Consider the following 18956-nt stretch of genomic DNA (forward strand, 5'->3'; position numbering starts at 1 on the left):
TGTCTCCCGCGTTGGCGAGGTAGCGCAAGGAAACAGATGGAAGAAATGGCCCAACCCCCCCATACACATGTATATACATACGTCCACACACGCAAATATACATACCTACACAGCTTTCCATGGTTTACCCCAGACGCTTCACATGCCTTGATTCAATCCACTGACAGCACGACATCTCTCTTACCCTTACGTTACTCACTCGATCAAACCACCTCACACCACACATTGTCCTCAAACATCTCATTTCCAGCACATCCATCCTCCTGCGCACAACTCTATCCATAGCCCACGCCTCACAACCATACAACATTGTTGGAACCACTATTCCTTCAAACATACCCATTTTTGCTCTCCGAGATAATGTTCTCGACTTCCACACATTCTTCAAGGCTCCCAGAATTTTCGCCCCCTCCCCCACCCTATGATCCACTTCCGCTTCCATGGTTCCATCCGCTGCCAGATCCACTCCCAGATATCTAAAACACTTCACTTCCTCCAGTTTTTCTCCATTCAAACTTACCTCCCAATTGACTTGACCCTCAACCCTACTGTACCTAATAACCTTGCTCTTATTCACATTTACTCTTAATTTTCTTCTTTCACACACTTTACCAAAGTCAGTCACCAGCTTCTGCAGTTTCTCACATGAATCAGCCACCAGCGCTGTATCATCAGCGAACAACAACTGACTCACTTCCCAAGCTCTCTCATCCCGAACAGACTTCATACTTGCCCCTCTTTCCAAAACTCTTGCATTCACCTCCCTAACAACCCCATCCATAAACAAATTAAACAACCATGGAGACATCACACACCCCTGCTGCAAACCTACATTCACTGAGAACCAATCCCTTTCCTCTCTTCCTACATGTACACATGCCTTACATCCTCGATAAAAACTTTTCACTGCTTCTAACAACTTGCGTCCCACATCATATACTCTTAAAACCTTCCACAAAGTATCTCTATCCACCCTACCAAAAGCCTTCTCCAGATCCATAAATGCTACATGCAAATCCATCTGTTTTTCTAAGTATTTCTCACATACATTCTTCAAAGCAAACACTTGATCCAAACATCCTCTGCCACTTCTGAAACCACACTTCTCTTCCCCACTCTGATGCTCTGTACATATGCCTTTACCCTCTCAATCAATACCCTCCCATACAATTTCCCAGGAATACTCAACAAACTTATGCCTCTGTAATTTGAACACTTTGAACACTCACCTTTACCCCCTTTGCCTTTGTGCACTGGCACTATGCATGCATTCTGCCAATCCTCAGGCACTTCACCATGACCCATTCCTACATTGAATATCCTTAACAACCAATCAACAACGCTGTCACTCCCTTTTTTAATAATGAATCATATCAAGTAAAATTAATTTGTCAACATCATCTATATTGTGTCTCCATAAATATTAAAGAAATTCATATGAAAATGCTAACGTTTTAGCCATTCATTCTTTATGTCTGATGATTCTCTGTTACTTATCACTACTCTTGCTTTATACTGTGAATGTGAATCCATTTTCACCTTTATTATATTTATTTTTGATAATATGCCCCTTTGTTGCAGATAGATCCATTTTTTACTTAAACTGATACTAGTCTGTGACAGATAGCTACTGCGTGATGCAATCTCAGGACTTGTACATATCTTTATGGAGTCTTAGAGGTTTAGAATCAGATGGTCCCATTATCCTTTAGGTTATATACAGGTTTTAAATGCACAACACAAAGTGCAGAATTTATTGGCTGATAATTCTTCCTATGTAGTCATTCCCTCTCTTATGTGTTGAAGTGGCATTATAAATATATGGAGATATGGTCTTGTTCACCGGTGATATAGATATTTAGAAGTAACTAATATGTACTTTAATCTTGATTATGTGTCTACAATTTTTCACTTGCATCTGTGTTTAAGAATGAAAGTAGTATATTAGATGTTTATTTGTACTAATGGTACAGATATTTCAAAATAATGCTTTATTGTATCATAATTTAAATAATTCTTTTAATCTTTAGAGATCACTGGGTAAGGGCATGTGGTGTTGCCAAACTTTGCCTGCAAATGATAACACCAGGAGTGAGAAGTCACCTTTGGCAAGGCTGTGTCATCATCAGTATACAGAAGGGACATTCTCATCAAGAACCTTTTTTTTTGTTCCAAAGTAGCCCATCATTTTTTGGCTCCTTCCTTGAGTGCAGCCTTGAGGCTGTAGGTGCTATGTAGAAATGATGATACCATGTCAGACACACTGAATAAGGAGAATAGCATCTTTCAAATGTTATATTGTTGTTAATTATAGTTATTTCTTTGCAGCTGGACTTTGGCATTCACCCTGCATTAACTGGAATGAGTGCACTGCCTTTTGTTGACCATATTGATCCTGAACAAGTTGATCTGATGCTTGTGTCACACTTTCACCTGGACCATGCTGGAGGTCTACCATGGTTTTTGATGCGCACCCGCTTCAAAGGCCGTTGTTACATGACTCATCCTACAAAGGCAATTTATAAGTGGCTTCTTTCGGATTACATTAAAGTTAGGTAAGCCATGATTTTTTTATAAGTAATAGAAAAATAAAGTAATATGATTTAATGGACTTTATTTGCTGTTGATCAAGAGACTGTTTAGATCAAGTTGGTGTAGAGTGTTTTGATCGAGTATAGTAACGTATAAGAGAGATGTTGAAATAAAGATCTGTTGATAAGCAGTAAAGTGTGTTTTAATGTTTGGCACATGGAGAAATGAGTAGAAAGTTGACATAGAGGTATTTGTCTGAGGTGGTGGTACAGAGTCGATACACAATTGAGTGAAGTATGGATGAAAACATTTTTGTGATTGGCCTGAACATGCAGAGGATGAGGATGCAAGAATAGTGAATTAGCATTGTTCCTTACGTGCTTCAGTGATTGAATCGGGGCATGTAAGCGTCTGGGGTAAATCCATTGAAGCGTGTAGGTTGTATATTTTCGTTTGACTATTGTATACATGTGTATGTGGGATGATGGATTTCTTTACGTCTGTTTCTTGCAGCTACCATGCAACGCAGAAACAGGACACAGCATTTCACTATTCAAAAATATTCATCATTGTTTTTAAAAATCATACACTTGTCTGATTATTGGTTGTTCATCTCTTAATTTGATTCTGTCTCTATGATTTCCTATTCACCTTTATACATGCATATCATCACAGCTTGGTTACTTTATTGTTTTTTAACATTGCGTATATTTTTTCTTTTATTAAATTCTCTTTTGTCATACTTTTTTATTCTTTATTATTACTTAACTGATCATTTTGTACTTAAGCATAGCCAAGTGAACACATACAAGTACATCCCCACACCAACCAAGAATGCAACATATATATACACAAACGCCCACACACGCACATATACATGCATGTACATACACAGACATATACATATATACACATGTACATATCCATACCTGCTGCCTTCATCCATTCCTGTTGCCACCCCACCACACACGAAATAGCATCCCCCCTCTAGCGAGGCAAGGCCAGGAACAGACAAAAAAAGGCCACTTTTGTTCACACTCAATGTCTAGCTGTTATGTGTAATGCATCGATATCACAGCTCCCTTTCCACATCCAGGCCCCAGAGACCTTTCCATGGTTTACCCCAGATGCTTCACAAGCCCTGGTTCAATCCATTGACAGCATGTCAACCCCGGTGTACTACATTGTTCTAATTCACTCTATTCCGTGCACACCTTTCACCCTCATGTATGTTCAGGCCCCAATCGCTCAAAATCTTTTTCACGCCATCCTTCCACCTCCAGTTTGGTCTCCTGCTTCTCTTTCTTCCCTACACCTATGACACATATATCCTCTTTGTCAATCTTTCCTCACTCATTCTCTTCATGTGTTCAGACCATTTCAACACAGCTTCTTCTGCTCTCTCAACCCCACTCTTTTTATTACCACACATCTCTCTTACTCTTTCATTACTTACTTGATCAAACCACCTCACACCACATATTGTCCTCAAACATTTAATCCCAACACATCCACCCTCCTCCACACAACCCTATTTATAGCACATGCCTTGCAACTATATAGCATTGTTGGAACCACTGTTCTTTCAAACATAGCTATTTTCGCTCTCCGAGATAACGTTTTTGCCTTCCACACATTCTTCAATGATCCCAGAACCTTCGCCCCCTTCCACACCCTGTGACTCACTTCTGCTTCCATGGTTCCATCCGCTGCTAAGTCCACTCCCAGATATCTAAAACACTTCACTTCCTCCAGTTTTTCTCCATTCAAACTTACCTCCCAGTTAACTTGTCCTTCAACCATGCTGAACCTATGCTCTTATTCACATTTACTCTCAACTTTCTCCTTTCATACACTTTACCAAAGTCAGTCACCAGCTTCTGTAGTTTCTCACCCGAATCAGCCATCAGTGCTGTATCATCAGCGAACAACAACTGACTCACTTCACAAGCCCTCTCATCCACAACAGACTGCATAGCTTGCCCCTCTCTCCAAAACTCTTGCATTCACCTCCGTAACCACCATAAACAAATTAAACAACCATGGAGACATTACACACCCCTGCCACAAACCGACATTCACTGGGAACCAATCACTTTCCTCTATTCCTACTTGTACACATGCCTTATATCCTTGTTAAAACTTTCCACTGTTTCTAGCAACTTACCTCCCTCACCATATACTCCTAAAACCTTCCACAAAGCATCTCTATCCACCCTATCATATGTCTTCTCCAGATCCATAAGTGCTACATACAAATCCATCTGTTTTTTCTAAGTATTTCTCACATACATTTTTCAAAGCAAATACCTGATTTACACATCCTCTACCACTTCTGAAACCACACTGCTCCTCTCCAATCTGATGCTCTGTACATGCCTTTACCCTCTCAATCAATACCCTCCCATACAATTTTCCAGGAATACTCAACAAACTTATGCCTCTGTAATTTGAACACTCACCTTTATCCCCTTTGCCTTTGTACAATGGCTGTATGCTTGCATTCCGCCAATCCTCAGGTGCTTCACCATGATCCATACATACATTGAATATCCTTACCAACCAATCAACAATGCAGTCACCCCCTTTTTTTTATATATATAAATTCCACTGCAGTGCCATCCAAATCCACCCCCTTGCCAGCTTTCATCCTCTGCAAAGCATTCACTACTTCTTCTCTGTTCACCAAACCATTCTCCCTGACCCTCTCACTTCACTCACCACCCCGACCAGAACACCCTATGTCTGCCACTCTATCATCAAACACATTCAGCAAACCTTCAAATACTCACTCTATGCTCCTTATTTCATCACTGCTCGTTATTACTTCCCCGTTTGCCTCCTTCACCGATGTTCCCATTTGTTCTCTGTCTTATGCACTTTATTTACCTCCTTCCAAAACATCTTTTTATTCTCCCCAAAATTTGATAATACTATCTCACCCCAACTCTCATTTGCCCTCTTTTTCAACTCTTGCATCTTTCTCTTGACCTGCAGCTTTCTTTTATACCTCTCCCAGTCTTACTTATTACAGTTGTATACTTATTACAGTCATATCTTTGTAACCTCTTGCGAAGTTGATGTTTTAGAGTTATTTGAAGGCAAACCTGGATCTAGTCTTTTTTATCTGTAATTTTAATATTTGAACATAAATGAATGAATTTCGAGAAATATGGATATGAATAAGTGTATTTCAGCATGCCTTTGATTTGGCATTAAAGAAAATGTTTAGTAATATGCAAGATATTTAGATGTATATGTTTTTGTTGGACTTACGTAGAAATGTTTTTTCTCTTCTATTGGCAGTAACATTGCCACTGAGCACATGCTTTACTCCGAGAGTGACCTTGAGGCCTCCCTTAATAAGATTAATGTGATCAATTTTCATGAAGAGAAGGAGGTACATGGCATTAAATTCTGGTGCTACCATGCAGGACATGTTCTTGGTGCTGCTATGTTCATGATTCAAATTGCTGGTGTAAAGGTATGTATAACCATAGGTCTAATGAGTATTGTAATTGTATTTTAAGTTTAAAGCTTCAGGTTTATAAATTTGCTGAATTTTTTACTCATTGTACATCCTTGATATAATGGAGTGTACTAGAGAAAGCTCTTTCTTTAAATTGAAATATTGTTATAGTCCAGTTTGTTATTGTAATGAAATAATGAATGATGTCTGAAATGTTTTGACTTTTTATTATGTACAGTAAACCCTCGATTTAATGGACCCCAGTATAACAGATTTCAGATCTAACGAACAAATGATAGTACAGTACATTGATAAATGATAATTTTCAAAATTAGATAATTTAAAAATCTCAAAGGCCGCAACATGCCTGTTTCATGTTGCACTAGTTTTTGGTAGCTTAGGTAGTCTCACTTTGTTTTGGTCTGAGTCTGCCTCGAGCTATTGTGTGGTCAGGTTGTATACATTGTTTCTGATATTTCAGAATTTTGACTTTATTAAATAATTTTGCAATCCTTACAATTCAAAATGACATCAAGTGATTGTAAGAGGTGCAATGAAAGCAGGTAGTCCATCCTCACTTTATTATACAGAAGTAACCATTCACAGGAGAAGGATGTTGTCACCTCTTATCTCAGTTTAATTCCTGCCTCCAGCTGAGTGGGGAGCATTCCCATGCTGTCTAGTGCCCACTGCCCAACTATTGTACCACACTCTAAACCCTACACCCCTCCTCACTAGATTTTGGTAACTGACTGTGATATTTTGTTACCACAAAAACAAAAAAGATACTAAAAACAAGAAAACAGAAAAAAGAGAATGAGATTAAATTTTGGCAAGGCTAAAGACAAATATACACACAGTTCACTGCTCAGCAACAATACAGTTCCATTATGTGCGAGCATAACAAAAATGACGTAACAAGTTAGCGTGTTCACTCTTCACAGGAGCCACCACAAACATAATCTTGCAAGTGTGCAGAGAGGTGTCTCATATGGTGAGGGCGCCACCACCTGAGGCTGGGTGTCTCCACAGCTGGGGCAAAGCTGCAGCTGGTGGGTGCTTCCCTTGACCCATGCATATCATGGGCATTGGAAAAACCTGGAGACCTAGGTGATGTTGGTTTCACAAAGACAGGCAGGCACTGCTGTCCAGCTTCAATGAGTATTGTCAATGCGACTTCACCTCCACTACCATGCCCGACCTGTCTCACACCATTGGAGTGACAGCCTGCTTGCAGACAGGGGTGCCCATGGACAGCTAGGGTAGCTTAGTAGCATCACCTGCTGGGCTGCCCTGCATGAGAGCCTGGCTATCTGCTATGGTCCACTTCCTGTTTTCCAGAACAGTTCTCCATTGCTCATTTTTCTGATAATGAAGCCGGGGCACCGTCTTGCAACTGTCTTCCTACTGCCAGCTGTGTGGGTGACTTATCCCCTCTCTTAGGGGGATGTTAAGATATTGGAGCATAGCCTGAGTAACTTTGCTGTTGTGTAGGCTACCTCCAACACCCGTGTTGCCCCTCAACGCTTGTTTGGCTGCCTTTACTGCTGCTTTTGGGGGTCCATTGGTCTGGAGGAAATGGGCTAAAGAGATGTTGGCCATGATTTCCCATTTTTTGTGGAAAGCTTCCATCTCCTCACTGCCTAGATTGGTTTCCTCATACCAGGTGATTTCCATAGGTGTGTCCCATCTCCTAAAGAAGGTGAGCAGCCTTGTGATAACTTGGGATTTTCCTTTGTAGGTTTGAATCCTACTCACTGCACTATGTAAGAGGTGCAATGAAAGCAAGTAGTCTGTCTTCCTTTTATTATAAAGAAGTATCCTTTCACAGGAGAGGGTTAGCATTACTTCTGTTTCGGTCTGACTTCTGCCTCTAACTGCCTGGTGAGCGTTCTCAGACTGCTTGGTGCCCAACTGTCACACCACACTCTATACCCTTCACTGATAGAGGAGTTAAAAGAAAGCATGTGAACTTAAATGTGGCACAGAAATAGGTTACATTCGATTTAACAGACTTTTGGCATTAACAGACACCCCTTCCCCCCTATTAGTCCATTAGATCAAGGGTTATTGTACTTATCAACTTTCTCACCTTCACGACGTTGAATCAAGAAAATATGAACATTTTCCATACTTCGGACTTACTCAGTATCTATCTCTTATGTATGATATATTGAAACCAGAGATACCATCTACAGTCAAACTTCACAGATAAGTCTCTGGTTTACTCTGGCTCTCTCATATTCCTTGGTTCATACCATTGTTGCTTCCTATATGATATATTAACATTCTCTCTCCAATGTGTGCCTTTCATCCTCCTGAATGATCAGGCCTTGATATCCTAAAGCCTCCTTTGATACATTCTTCCTTATTCTCTTTGGTCATTTCTTCCTTGCCTCCTACTCTTATAATACATAAATACTCTTTGTCAACCTCTCTTCACTCTTATTTAAATTATGCTCACTACCATAGATATTTCTGGAGGAGGAATTTTGTCTGTTTCATGTTGGGTTTATATCATTTAGCTGAAGAAAATGCAGTAACTGACTAATTTTTATGATGAATTCTATGAGATGATCATGAAAATATTCATGCCTTTTTTTCTCTTGTAGATCCTTTATACTGGTGATTTTTCAAGGCAAGAGGACCGTCACCTGATGATGGCAGAAATACCACAGATTCGCCCAGATGTTTTGATGATTGAGTCAACATATGGAGTGAGCATTCATGAACCTCGTGAAAGTCGGGAATCTCGTTTCACGACAACAGTCCACACAATTGTGGGCCGAGGTGGTCGTTGTCTTATACCTGTATTTGCCCTTGGACGAGCACAGGAACTTCTATTGATTCTAGGTACAATCATTACATTTTTTCTTTCAGAGCTTTTTAAACTAAGAATGACACATCTTAGATATTTCTGTTGCTGAAAGATGCTTGCTGAGGTGTATATTGGCTTGGAGATAAAGTATTAAACATGTCAAGCAAGTCATTATGTAGTTTTCCCAAGAATGATCTGATCTGTGAAACTGTGAAGTACAAATGAAACAAATGGAACTTGGTGGTTATTTTGTGTACTTGTATCTCTTTCCCAGGCATATTTTCTGGGCTAAATTACTTTTTTTCAGCAACTGATCATTTTGTTTTTGGAGGCATCAGTCATCCTTTAGGAATGAGAGATCTCATCAGTGCTTCTCACTTGTTTAGAATGATGATTTTTATCTTCTGCAGATGAGTACTGGCAGCTTCATCCTGAGTTGCATGAGGTACCTATCTACTATGCCTCAGCATTGGCTAAAAAGTGCATGAGTGTCTACCAAACTTATACACATGCTATGAATGAGAGGATTCAGCGACAAATATCCATCAGCAATCCTTTTCAGTTCAAGCATATATCAAATCTTAAGGTTAGTATCTTATGTACAAAGGCGTGAAAGGGATCTTTTTATTACCACACCTCCCTATTACACTTTCATTACTTACTTGGCCAAACCACCTCACATCATATATTGTCCTCAAACATTTGATTTCCAATGCATCCACCCTCCTCCACACAACCTTATCAGTAGCCAATACCTCGCAACCATATGATATTGTTGGAACTGCTATCCCTGTAGATCTACCCATTTTTTGCTCTCTGAAATAATGTTTTCTCTTTCCACACATTCTTTATCATTTCCAGCAGCTTTGCCCATTCCCCACCCTATGACTCACTTCCACTTCCATGGTTCCATTCATTGTGAAGGCCACTCCCAGATATCTAGAACACTTCACTTCCTCCAATTCTTCTCCATTTAGACTTTCACCCCAGGTAACTTGCTTTTATTCATATTTACTCTCATCTTTCTTCTTTCACACCCTACCAAACTCAGTCACCAATTTCTGCAGTTTTTCATTTGAATCAGCCACCATTGCTGTATCGCTGGCGAACAACAGTTGACACTTCCGAGGCCCTCTCATCCTCAACAACTGCATATTTGTCCTTCTCTCCAAAAACTCTTGCATTTACCTCCCTCACCACCCCATCCATAAACAAATTAAGCAACCATGGTGACATCGTACACCCATGCCACTGACTGAACCCTCATTTGGAACCAGTCACTCTCCTCTCCTCCTTCTTATACACATGCCTTACACTCTTTATAAAAACTTCTCACTGCTTCTAGCAGTTTACCTTCCACACAATACATTCTTAAGACCTTCCATATATCATCTCTATCAGCCATATCATATGCCATCTCCAGATCCATAAATACCACATACAAAACCATTTGATACTCTGTACATGTCATCACCCTCTCAATCAATACCCTCCCATACAATATTTCAAGTATTCTGAAACTTATGCCTCTGTAGTTTGAATACTCAACTTTATCCCCTTTGCCTTTATAGAATGGTGCTGTACATGCATTCTTCCAAGCCTCAGGTACTTCACCATATCCATACATTAACTGAATATCCTTACCAACCAATGAACAAGACATTCACTTTCTTTCTTAATGATTCAACTGCAAAGGGCTTTTACCACCTCTCTCTTCACTGAACAATTCTCCATGACTCTCTCACTTTGCATACCACCCTGACCAAAACACCTTGCATATGCCACTCTATCATCAAACACATATAACAGTCCTTCAAAATACTTCTCTATTCCTGGGGATAGGGGAGAAAGAATACTTCCCACGCATTCCTCACGTGTCGTAGAAGGCAACTAAAGGGGACAGGAGCAGGGGGGCTAGAAACCCTCCCCTCTTGTATTTTAACTTTCTAAAAGGGGAAACAGAAGGAGTCACGCTGGGAGTGCTCATCCTCCTCGAAGGCTCAGATTGGGATGTCTAAATGTGCGTGGATGTAACCGAAGATAAGAGAAAAGAAGAGATAGGTCGTATGTTTGAGGAAAGGAGCCTGGATGTTTTGGCTCTAAGTGAAACGAAGCTCAAGGGTAAAGGGGAAGGGTGGTTTGGGAGTGTTTTGGGAGTAAAGTGAGAGGACAAGAGCAAGGGAAGGAGTAGCACTACTCCTGATACAGGAGTGGTGGGAGTATGTGATAGAGTGTAAGAAAGTAAACTCTAGATTGATATGGGTAATACTGAAAGTGGATGGAGAGAGATGGGTGATTATTGGTGCATATACACCTGGGCATGAGAAGAAAGATCATGAGAGGCAAGTGTTTTGGGAGCAGCTGAGTGAGTGTGTTAGTAGTTTTGATGCACGAGACTCCTACTTACAAACGTAAGCAGGAAGATATATAATAGAAAAAGGCAGGAGGTCAAGAGGAAGGTGCAGGGGTTGAAAAAAGGGACAGATGAAAGCTGGGGTGAGTGTATTATCAAAGTTTAGGGAAAATGAAAAGATGTTCTGGAATGAGGTGAATAATCTGCAAAAGACAAGAGAACAAATAGGAACATTAGTGAAAGGGGCAAAACAAGAATTGGTAACAGGAAGTGTTGGAGTGAGGAAGAGAGAGAGTGAGTTTTTGATATTTATTTATTATTTATTTGTTTATTTTGCTTTGTCGCTGTCTCCCGCGTTTGCGAGGTAGCGCAAGGAAACAGACGAAAGAAATGGCCTAACCCACCCCCATACACAATGTATATACATACACGTCCTCACACGCAAATATACATACCTATACATCTCAATGTACACATATATATACACACACAGACACATACATATATACACATGCACACAATTCACACTGTCTGCCTTTATTCATTCCCATCGCCACCTCGCCACACATGGAATACCATCCCCCTCCCCCCCTCATGTGTGCGAGGTAGCACTAGGAAAAGACAATAAAGGCCACATTCGTTCACACTCAGTCTCTAGCTGTCATGCAATAATGCCCGAAACCACAGCTCCCTTTCCACATCCAGGCCCCACACAACTTTCCATGCTTTACCCCAGACGCTTCACATGCCCTGATTCAATCCATTGACAGCATGTCAACCCCGGTATACCACATCGATCCAGTTCACTCTATTCCTTGCCCTCCTTTCACCCTCCTGCGTGTTCAGGCCCCGATCATACAAAATCTTTTTCACTCCATCTTTCCACCTCCAATTTGGTCTCCCACTTCTCCTTGTTCCCTCCACCTCCGACACATATATCCTCTTGGTCAATCTTTCCTCACTCATTCTCTCCATGTGCCCAAACCATTTCAAAACACCCTCTTCTGCTCTCTCAACCACGCTCTTTTTATTTCCACACATCTCTCTTACCCTTACATTACTTACTCGATCAAACCACCTCACACCACACATTGTCCTCAAACATCTCATTTCCAGCACATCCACCCTCCTGCGCACAACTCTATCCATAGCCCACACCTCGCAACCATACAACATTGTTGGAACCACTATTCCTTCAAACATACCCATTTTTGCTTTCCGAGATAATGTTCTCGACTTCCACACATTCTTCAAGGCTCCCAGGATTTTCGCCCCCTCCCCCACCCTATGATTCACTTCCGCTTCCATGGTTCCATCCGCTGCCAGATCCACTCCCAGATATCTAAAACACTTCACTTCCTCCAGTTTTTCTCCATTCAAACATACCTCCCAGTTGACTTGACCCTCAACCCTACTGTACCTAATAACCTTGCTCTTATTTACATTTACTCTTAACTTTCTTCTTTCACACACTTTACCAAACTCAGTCACCAGCTTCTGCAGTTTCTCACATGAATCAGCCACCAGCGCTGTATCATCAGCGAACAACAACTGACTCACTTACCAAGCTCTTTCATCCACAACAGACTTCATACTTGCCCCTCTTTCCAAAACTCTTGCATTTACCTCCCTAACAACCCCATCCATAAACAAATCAAACAACCATGGAGACATCACACACCCCTGCCGCAAAGCTACATTCACTGAGAACCAATCACTTTCCTCTCTTCCTACACGTACACATGCCTTACATCCTCGATAAAAACTTTTCACTGCTTCTAACAACTTGCCTCCCACACCATATATTCTTAATGCCTTCCACAGAGCATCTCTATCAACTCTATCATATGCCTTCTCCAGATCCATAAATGCTATATACAAATCCATTTGCTTTTCTAAGTATTTCTCACATACATTCTTCAAAGCAAACACCTGATCCACACATCCTCTACCACTTCTGAAACCACACTGCTCTTCCCCAATCTGATGCTCTGTACATGCCTTCACCGTCTCAATCAATACCCTCCCATATAATTTACTAGGAATACTCAACAAACTTATACTTCTGTAATTTGAGCACTCACTCTTATCCCCTTTGCCTTTGTACAATGGCACTATGCACGCATTCCGCCAATCCTCAGGCACCTCACCATGAGTCATACATACATTGAATAACCTTACCAACCAGTCAATACAGTCACCCCCTTTTTTAATAAATTCCACTGCAATACCATCCAAACCTGCTGCCTTGCTGGCTTTCATCTTCCGCAAAGCTTTTACTACCTCTTCTCTGTTTACCAAATCAGTTTTTGATATATTTATTATATTTATTTATTTTGCTTTGTCGCTGTCTCCCGCGTTAGCGAGGTAGCGTAAGGAAACAGACGAAAAAATGGCCCAACCCACCCACCTACGCATGTATGTACATACACGTCCACAAAAGCACATATACATACCTATACATCTCAACGTATACATATATATACACACACAGACATATACATATATACACATGTACATAATTTTGCCTTTATTCATTCCCATTGCTGCCCCGCCACACATGAAATAACAACCCCCTCCCCCCTCATGTGTGCGAGGTAGTGCTAGGAAAACACAACAAAGACCACATTCGTTCACACTCAGTCTCTAGCTGTCATGTATAATGCACTGAAACCACAGCTCCCTTTCCACATCCAGGCCCCACAGAACTTTCCATGGTTTACCCCAGATGTTCCACATGCCCTGGTTCAATCCATTAACAGCACGTCGACCCCAGTATACCACATCGTTCCAATTCACTCTATTCCTTGCACGCCTTTCACCCTCCTACATGTTCAGGCCCCGATCACCCAAAATCTTTTTCACTCCATCTTTCCACCTCCAATTTGGTCTCCCACTTCTCGTTCCCTCCACCTCTGACACACATATCCTCTTTGTCAATCTTTCTTCACTCATTCTCTCCATGTGACCAAACCATTTCAAAACACCCTCTTCTGCTCTCTCAGACACAATCTTTTTATTACCACACCTTTCTCTAAAACACACTCTTTTTATTACCATACCTCTCTCTTTCCCTTTCATTACTTACTTGATCAAACCACCTCAAACCACATATTGTCCTCAAACATCTCATTTCCAGTACATCCACCCTCCTCCAGACAACTCTATCTATAGCCCATTCCATGCCACCATATAACATTGTTGGAACCACTCTTCCTTCAAACATACCCATTTTTACTTTCTGAGATAATGGTCTCGCCTTCCACACATTCTTCAACGCTCCCAGAACTTTCGCCCCCTTACCCACCCTATGACTCATTCTGCTTCCATGGTTCCATCGCTGCCAAATCCACTCCCAAATATCTAAAACACTTCACTTCCTCCAGTTTTTCTCCATTCAAACTTACCTCCCAGTTGACTTGTCCCTCAACCCTACTGTACCTAATAACCTTGCTCTTATTCACATTGACACTCGGCTCTTTTTCACACACTTTACCAAAGTCAGTCACCAGCTTCTGCAGTTTTCCCCCAAAATTCAGCCATCAGTGCTGTTATCATCAGCGAAAAACAACTGACTCATTTCCCCAAAAGCCCTCTCATCCAAAAGATTTCATACTTGCCCCTTTTTCCAAAACTCTTGCTTTAAAACCCCCCTAACCCCACCATAAAAAAATTTTAAACAACCTTGGGGGAAATTACACCCCCCTGCCACTAACCGTCATTTTCACTGGGACCCATATCAATTTCCTCTATTCCTATTTTGTACACTCCCTTATATCCTTTTTTAAAACTTTCCACTGTTTCTAGAAACCCTTACCCCCCTCACCATATATTTCCAAAAAACCTTCCCCCAAAGGGCATCTCTATCCACCCTATAATGTCTTTCCGGGATCCAAAAGGTGCTACATAAAAATCCATCTTTTTTTTAAGTATTTCTCACATACATTTTTTCAAAGCAAATACCTGTTTACACATCCTTACCACTTCAAAAACCCCACACGGTCCCCCCCAAATCTGATGCTCTGTTAATGCCTTTCCCCTCTCAATCAATCCCCCTCCCATAAAATTTTTTCCGGGAAATTATCAACAAATTTATGCCTCTGTAATTTGAACACTCCCCTTTTTATCCCCTTTCCCTTTGTCCCAAGGGCCCTTATGCAGCTTTTCCGCCAAATCCTCGGGGCCCTTCCCCATAAACCATACATAATTAAATTTTCCTTCCCAAAACCATTAACCCTTTCAGTCCCCCCCTTTTTTTTATATATATAAAATTCAACTGCAGTTTGCCATCACCTAATCCTCCCATTGCCTGCTTTCATCCTCTGCAAAGCTTTCACTACTTCTTCTCTGTTCCCCAAAAAACCATTTCCCTGCCCCTTTTCCCTCACTTCACTCACCACCCCCAACAGAACACCCTATGTCTCCCAAATCTATCATCAAAACATTCAGCAAACTTCATTTACTAACTAATGTCACTTTTTTCATCACTGCTCGTTTTTTAAAACTTCCCCGTTTTGCCTCCTTCCCCGATGTTCCCATTTTTTTCCCTTTGTCTTAAAAAACTTTATTTACCCCCTTTCCCAAAAACCATCTTTTTATTTCCCCAAAATTTGATAATTCTAATCTCACCCCAACTCTCATTTGCCCTCTTTTTCAACTCTTGCATCTTTTCTTGACCTGCAGTTTTTTTTTTTCCCTTTCCCCCAGTCTTACTTTTTTACAGTTGTTACTTATTCCCATTTCATACTTTGTAACCTCTTGCGAAGTTGATGTTTTAGAGTTTTTTGGGAAGGCAAACCTGGTTAAAAGTCTTTTTTATCTGAAATTTTTAATATTTGAACATTAAAAATGACATGAATTGCGAGAAATATGGATTTGAATAAGTGTATTCAGATGCCTTTGAGTTGGCTTTTAAAGAAAATGTTTAGTAATATGCAAGATATTTTAAAAGTATATTTTTTGTTGGATTTAAATAGAAATGTTTTTTCTCTTTATTGGCAGAAACATTGCCATGAGCACATGCTTTACTACGGAGAGTGTCTTGAGGCCTCCCTTAATAAAATTAATGTGATCAATTTTCTATGGATGAGAAGAGGGGTACATGGCATAAATTAAATTCTGGGTGATACCTTGCTGGACTGTTCTTGGGTTGATGCTATGGTCATGATTCAAATTGCTGGTGTAAAAAAGGGATGTATAAAACCCTAGGGCTAATGGGGTATTGTAATTGTATTTTAAGTTTAAAGCTTAAAGGTTTTTTAAATTTGCTGAATTTTTTTCTCATTGGGACTTTTTGATATAATGGAGTGGCTAGAGAAAGCTCTTTCTTTAAAAATTTAAAAATTGTTATTGTCCAGTTTGGGTTTTTTTAATGAAATAATGAATTTATGTCTGAAAAAAGTTTTGACCTTTTTTTTATTTACAGTTTAAAACCCCCGATTTTTAAAGGACCCCAGTATAACAGATTTCAGATCTAACGAACAAAGATAGTACTCATTGAAAATGATAATTTTTTTAAAATTAGATAATTAAAAATATCAAGGCCACAAATTGCCTGTTTCTTGTTGCACTAGTTTTTGGTAGCTTAGGTAGTTCACTTTGTTTTGGTCTGAGTCTGCCCCGAGTATTGTGTGGTCAGGGTTTTTATACATTGTTTCTGATATTTCAGAATTTTGACTTTATTAAATAATTTTGGGAATCCTTTAAAATTAAAAATGACATCAAGGTTGTTAAAAGGTGCAATGAAAGAGGAAATCCTTTTCATTTATTTTTTACAGAATAACCATTCCCCAAAGGGAAGGATGTTGTCCCTCTTATCTCGTTTAATTCCTGCCTCCGCTGGTTTGGGGAAACATTCCCATGCTGTCTAGTGCCCATGCCCAACTATTGTACCACTCTCTAATATAACCTCATCACTAGATTATGGGAACTGACCTGTGATATTTTGTTACCAAAAAAAACAAAAAAGATACTAAAAACAAGGGAAAAAAGGAAAAAAAAAGAATTTAGATTAAATTTTGGCAAGGCTAAAGGAAAATTACACACAGTTCACTGCTCAGCAGCATCATTCAGTTCCATATGTGCGTGCTAAACAAAAAATGACGTAACAAGTTAGCTGTTCCCACTCTTCCAGGAGCCCCCAACAAACATAATCTTGCAATTGTTGCAGAGATGGATGTTCTTATGGTGAGGGCACCACCACATGAGGTGGGTGTCTCCACAGCGGGGGAAAAAAGTGCAGCTGGTGGGGGCTTCCCTTGCCCCAATGCTTTCATGGGCTTTGGGAAAAAAAACCTGGAGACCTAGGGGGATTTTGGGTTTCACAAAGACAGGCAGGACTGCTGTCCAGTTCCCAATGAGTTTTGTAAATGCAAATTCCCCCCCAAATACCAGCCCGCCTGTTCACCCCCTTGGAGGGGAAAGCCGGGCTTGCAGACAGGGGTGCCATATGGACAGCTAGGCAGCTTAGAGCACACTGCTGTGTGACCTGCATGAGAGACTGGCTATCTGCTTATGTCCACTTCCGGGTTTTCCAGAACAGTTTCCATTGCTCATTTTTCTGATAATGAACCCGGGGCACGTCTTGCAACTGTTTTTTCCTTTTGGCCAGCTGTGTGGGTGATTATCCCTTATATTAGGGGGATGGATGCTAAGATATTGGAGCATACCCTGAGAAAACTTTGCTGTTTTTTGAAAGGCCCCTCCAACCCCCGTTTTTCCCCCTCAACGTTTTTGTTTGGCTGCCTTTATTTTTGGGGGGTTCCTTTGGTCTGGAGGAAATGGGCATAAAGAGGCTAAAGAGATGTTGGCCTTGATTTCCCTTTTTTTTGTGGAAAGCTTCCATCTCTCACTGCCTAGTTTGGGTTTCCTCATACCAGGTGATTTCCTTAGGTTGTTCCCATTCCTAAAGAAGGGGAGCGCCTTGGGGATAATTGGGTTTTCCCTTTTGTAGGTTTAAAAACCCTACTCACGCCTTTTTTTAAGAGGTGCTTGAAAGAAAAAGTAGTCTGTTTCCCTTTTTTAAAAAGGGAAGTATCCTTTCCAGGAGAGGGTTAGCTTTTTATTCTGTTTCGGTCTGACTTCTTGCCTCTATTGCATGGTGAGGCTTTCTCAGACTGCTTGGCCCCCAAAACTGTCACCCCCACACTCTATACCCTTCATGATAGAGGATTTAAAAGAAAGCATTGAATTAAATGTGGCACAGAATAGGTTACATTCGATTTAACAGATTTTGGCATTAACAGACCCCCCTTTCCCCCCCTATTGTCCATTAAAATAAAGGGTTTTTAATTGTACTTATAACTTTCTCACCTTCACGACGTTGAATCAAGAAAATATGAACATTTTCCATACTTCGGACTTTAGTATCTTTCTCTTAGTATGATTTATTGAAACCAGAGTTTCCATCTACAGTCAAACTTCACAGATAAGTCTCGGGGTTTATCTGGCTCTCTCTTTTTCCCTTTGGGTTTTTACCATTGTTGCTTCCTATATGATTATGAAATTCCTCCCCAAAATGTGTGCCTTTCATCCTCTGAATGATCAGGGATTGATATCCTAAAGCCCCCTTTAATACATTCTTCCTTATTCTCTTTGGTCTTTTTCTTCCTTGCCTCCTACTTTATAATAAAATAAATACTCTTTGCCCAACCTCTCTTAACTCTTTTTTTAAATTTGCTCATTTACCATAGATTTTCGGGAGGAGGAATTTTGTCTGTTTCATGTTGGGTTTATATCATTTAGCGGGAAGAAAATGCAGTAGTAAAAGCTGACTTAAAAAAAAA

At 40.4% G+C, this 18956-nt stretch overlaps 1 protein-coding gene across 2 annotated transcripts in view; it reads left to right on the top strand.

Moving 5' to 3' along the window:
• Positions 1-18956, top strand: part of Cpsf73 (cleavage and polyadenylation specificity factor 73) — a 116009-nt gene that overhangs the window by 15903 nt on the left and 81150 nt on the right. For both annotated transcript variants that reach the window (XM_071694198.1, XM_071694197.1), the window contains exons 3-6: positions 2329-2555; positions 5839-6016; positions 8614-8854; positions 9230-9405. In XM_071694198.1, coding sequence (XP_071550299.1) covers positions 2329-2555; positions 5839-6016; positions 8614-8854; positions 9230-9405 — 822 coding nt within the window. The remainder of the gene's footprint in view (positions 1-2328; positions 2556-5838; positions 6017-8613; positions 8855-9229; positions 9406-18956) is intronic.

This window comes from Panulirus ornatus, chromosome 56, assembly GCF_036320965.1.
Source record: "Panulirus ornatus isolate Po-2019 chromosome 56, ASM3632096v1, whole genome shotgun sequence".
Lineage (NCBI taxonomy): Eukaryota > Metazoa > Arthropoda > Malacostraca > Decapoda > Palinuridae > Panulirus > Panulirus ornatus.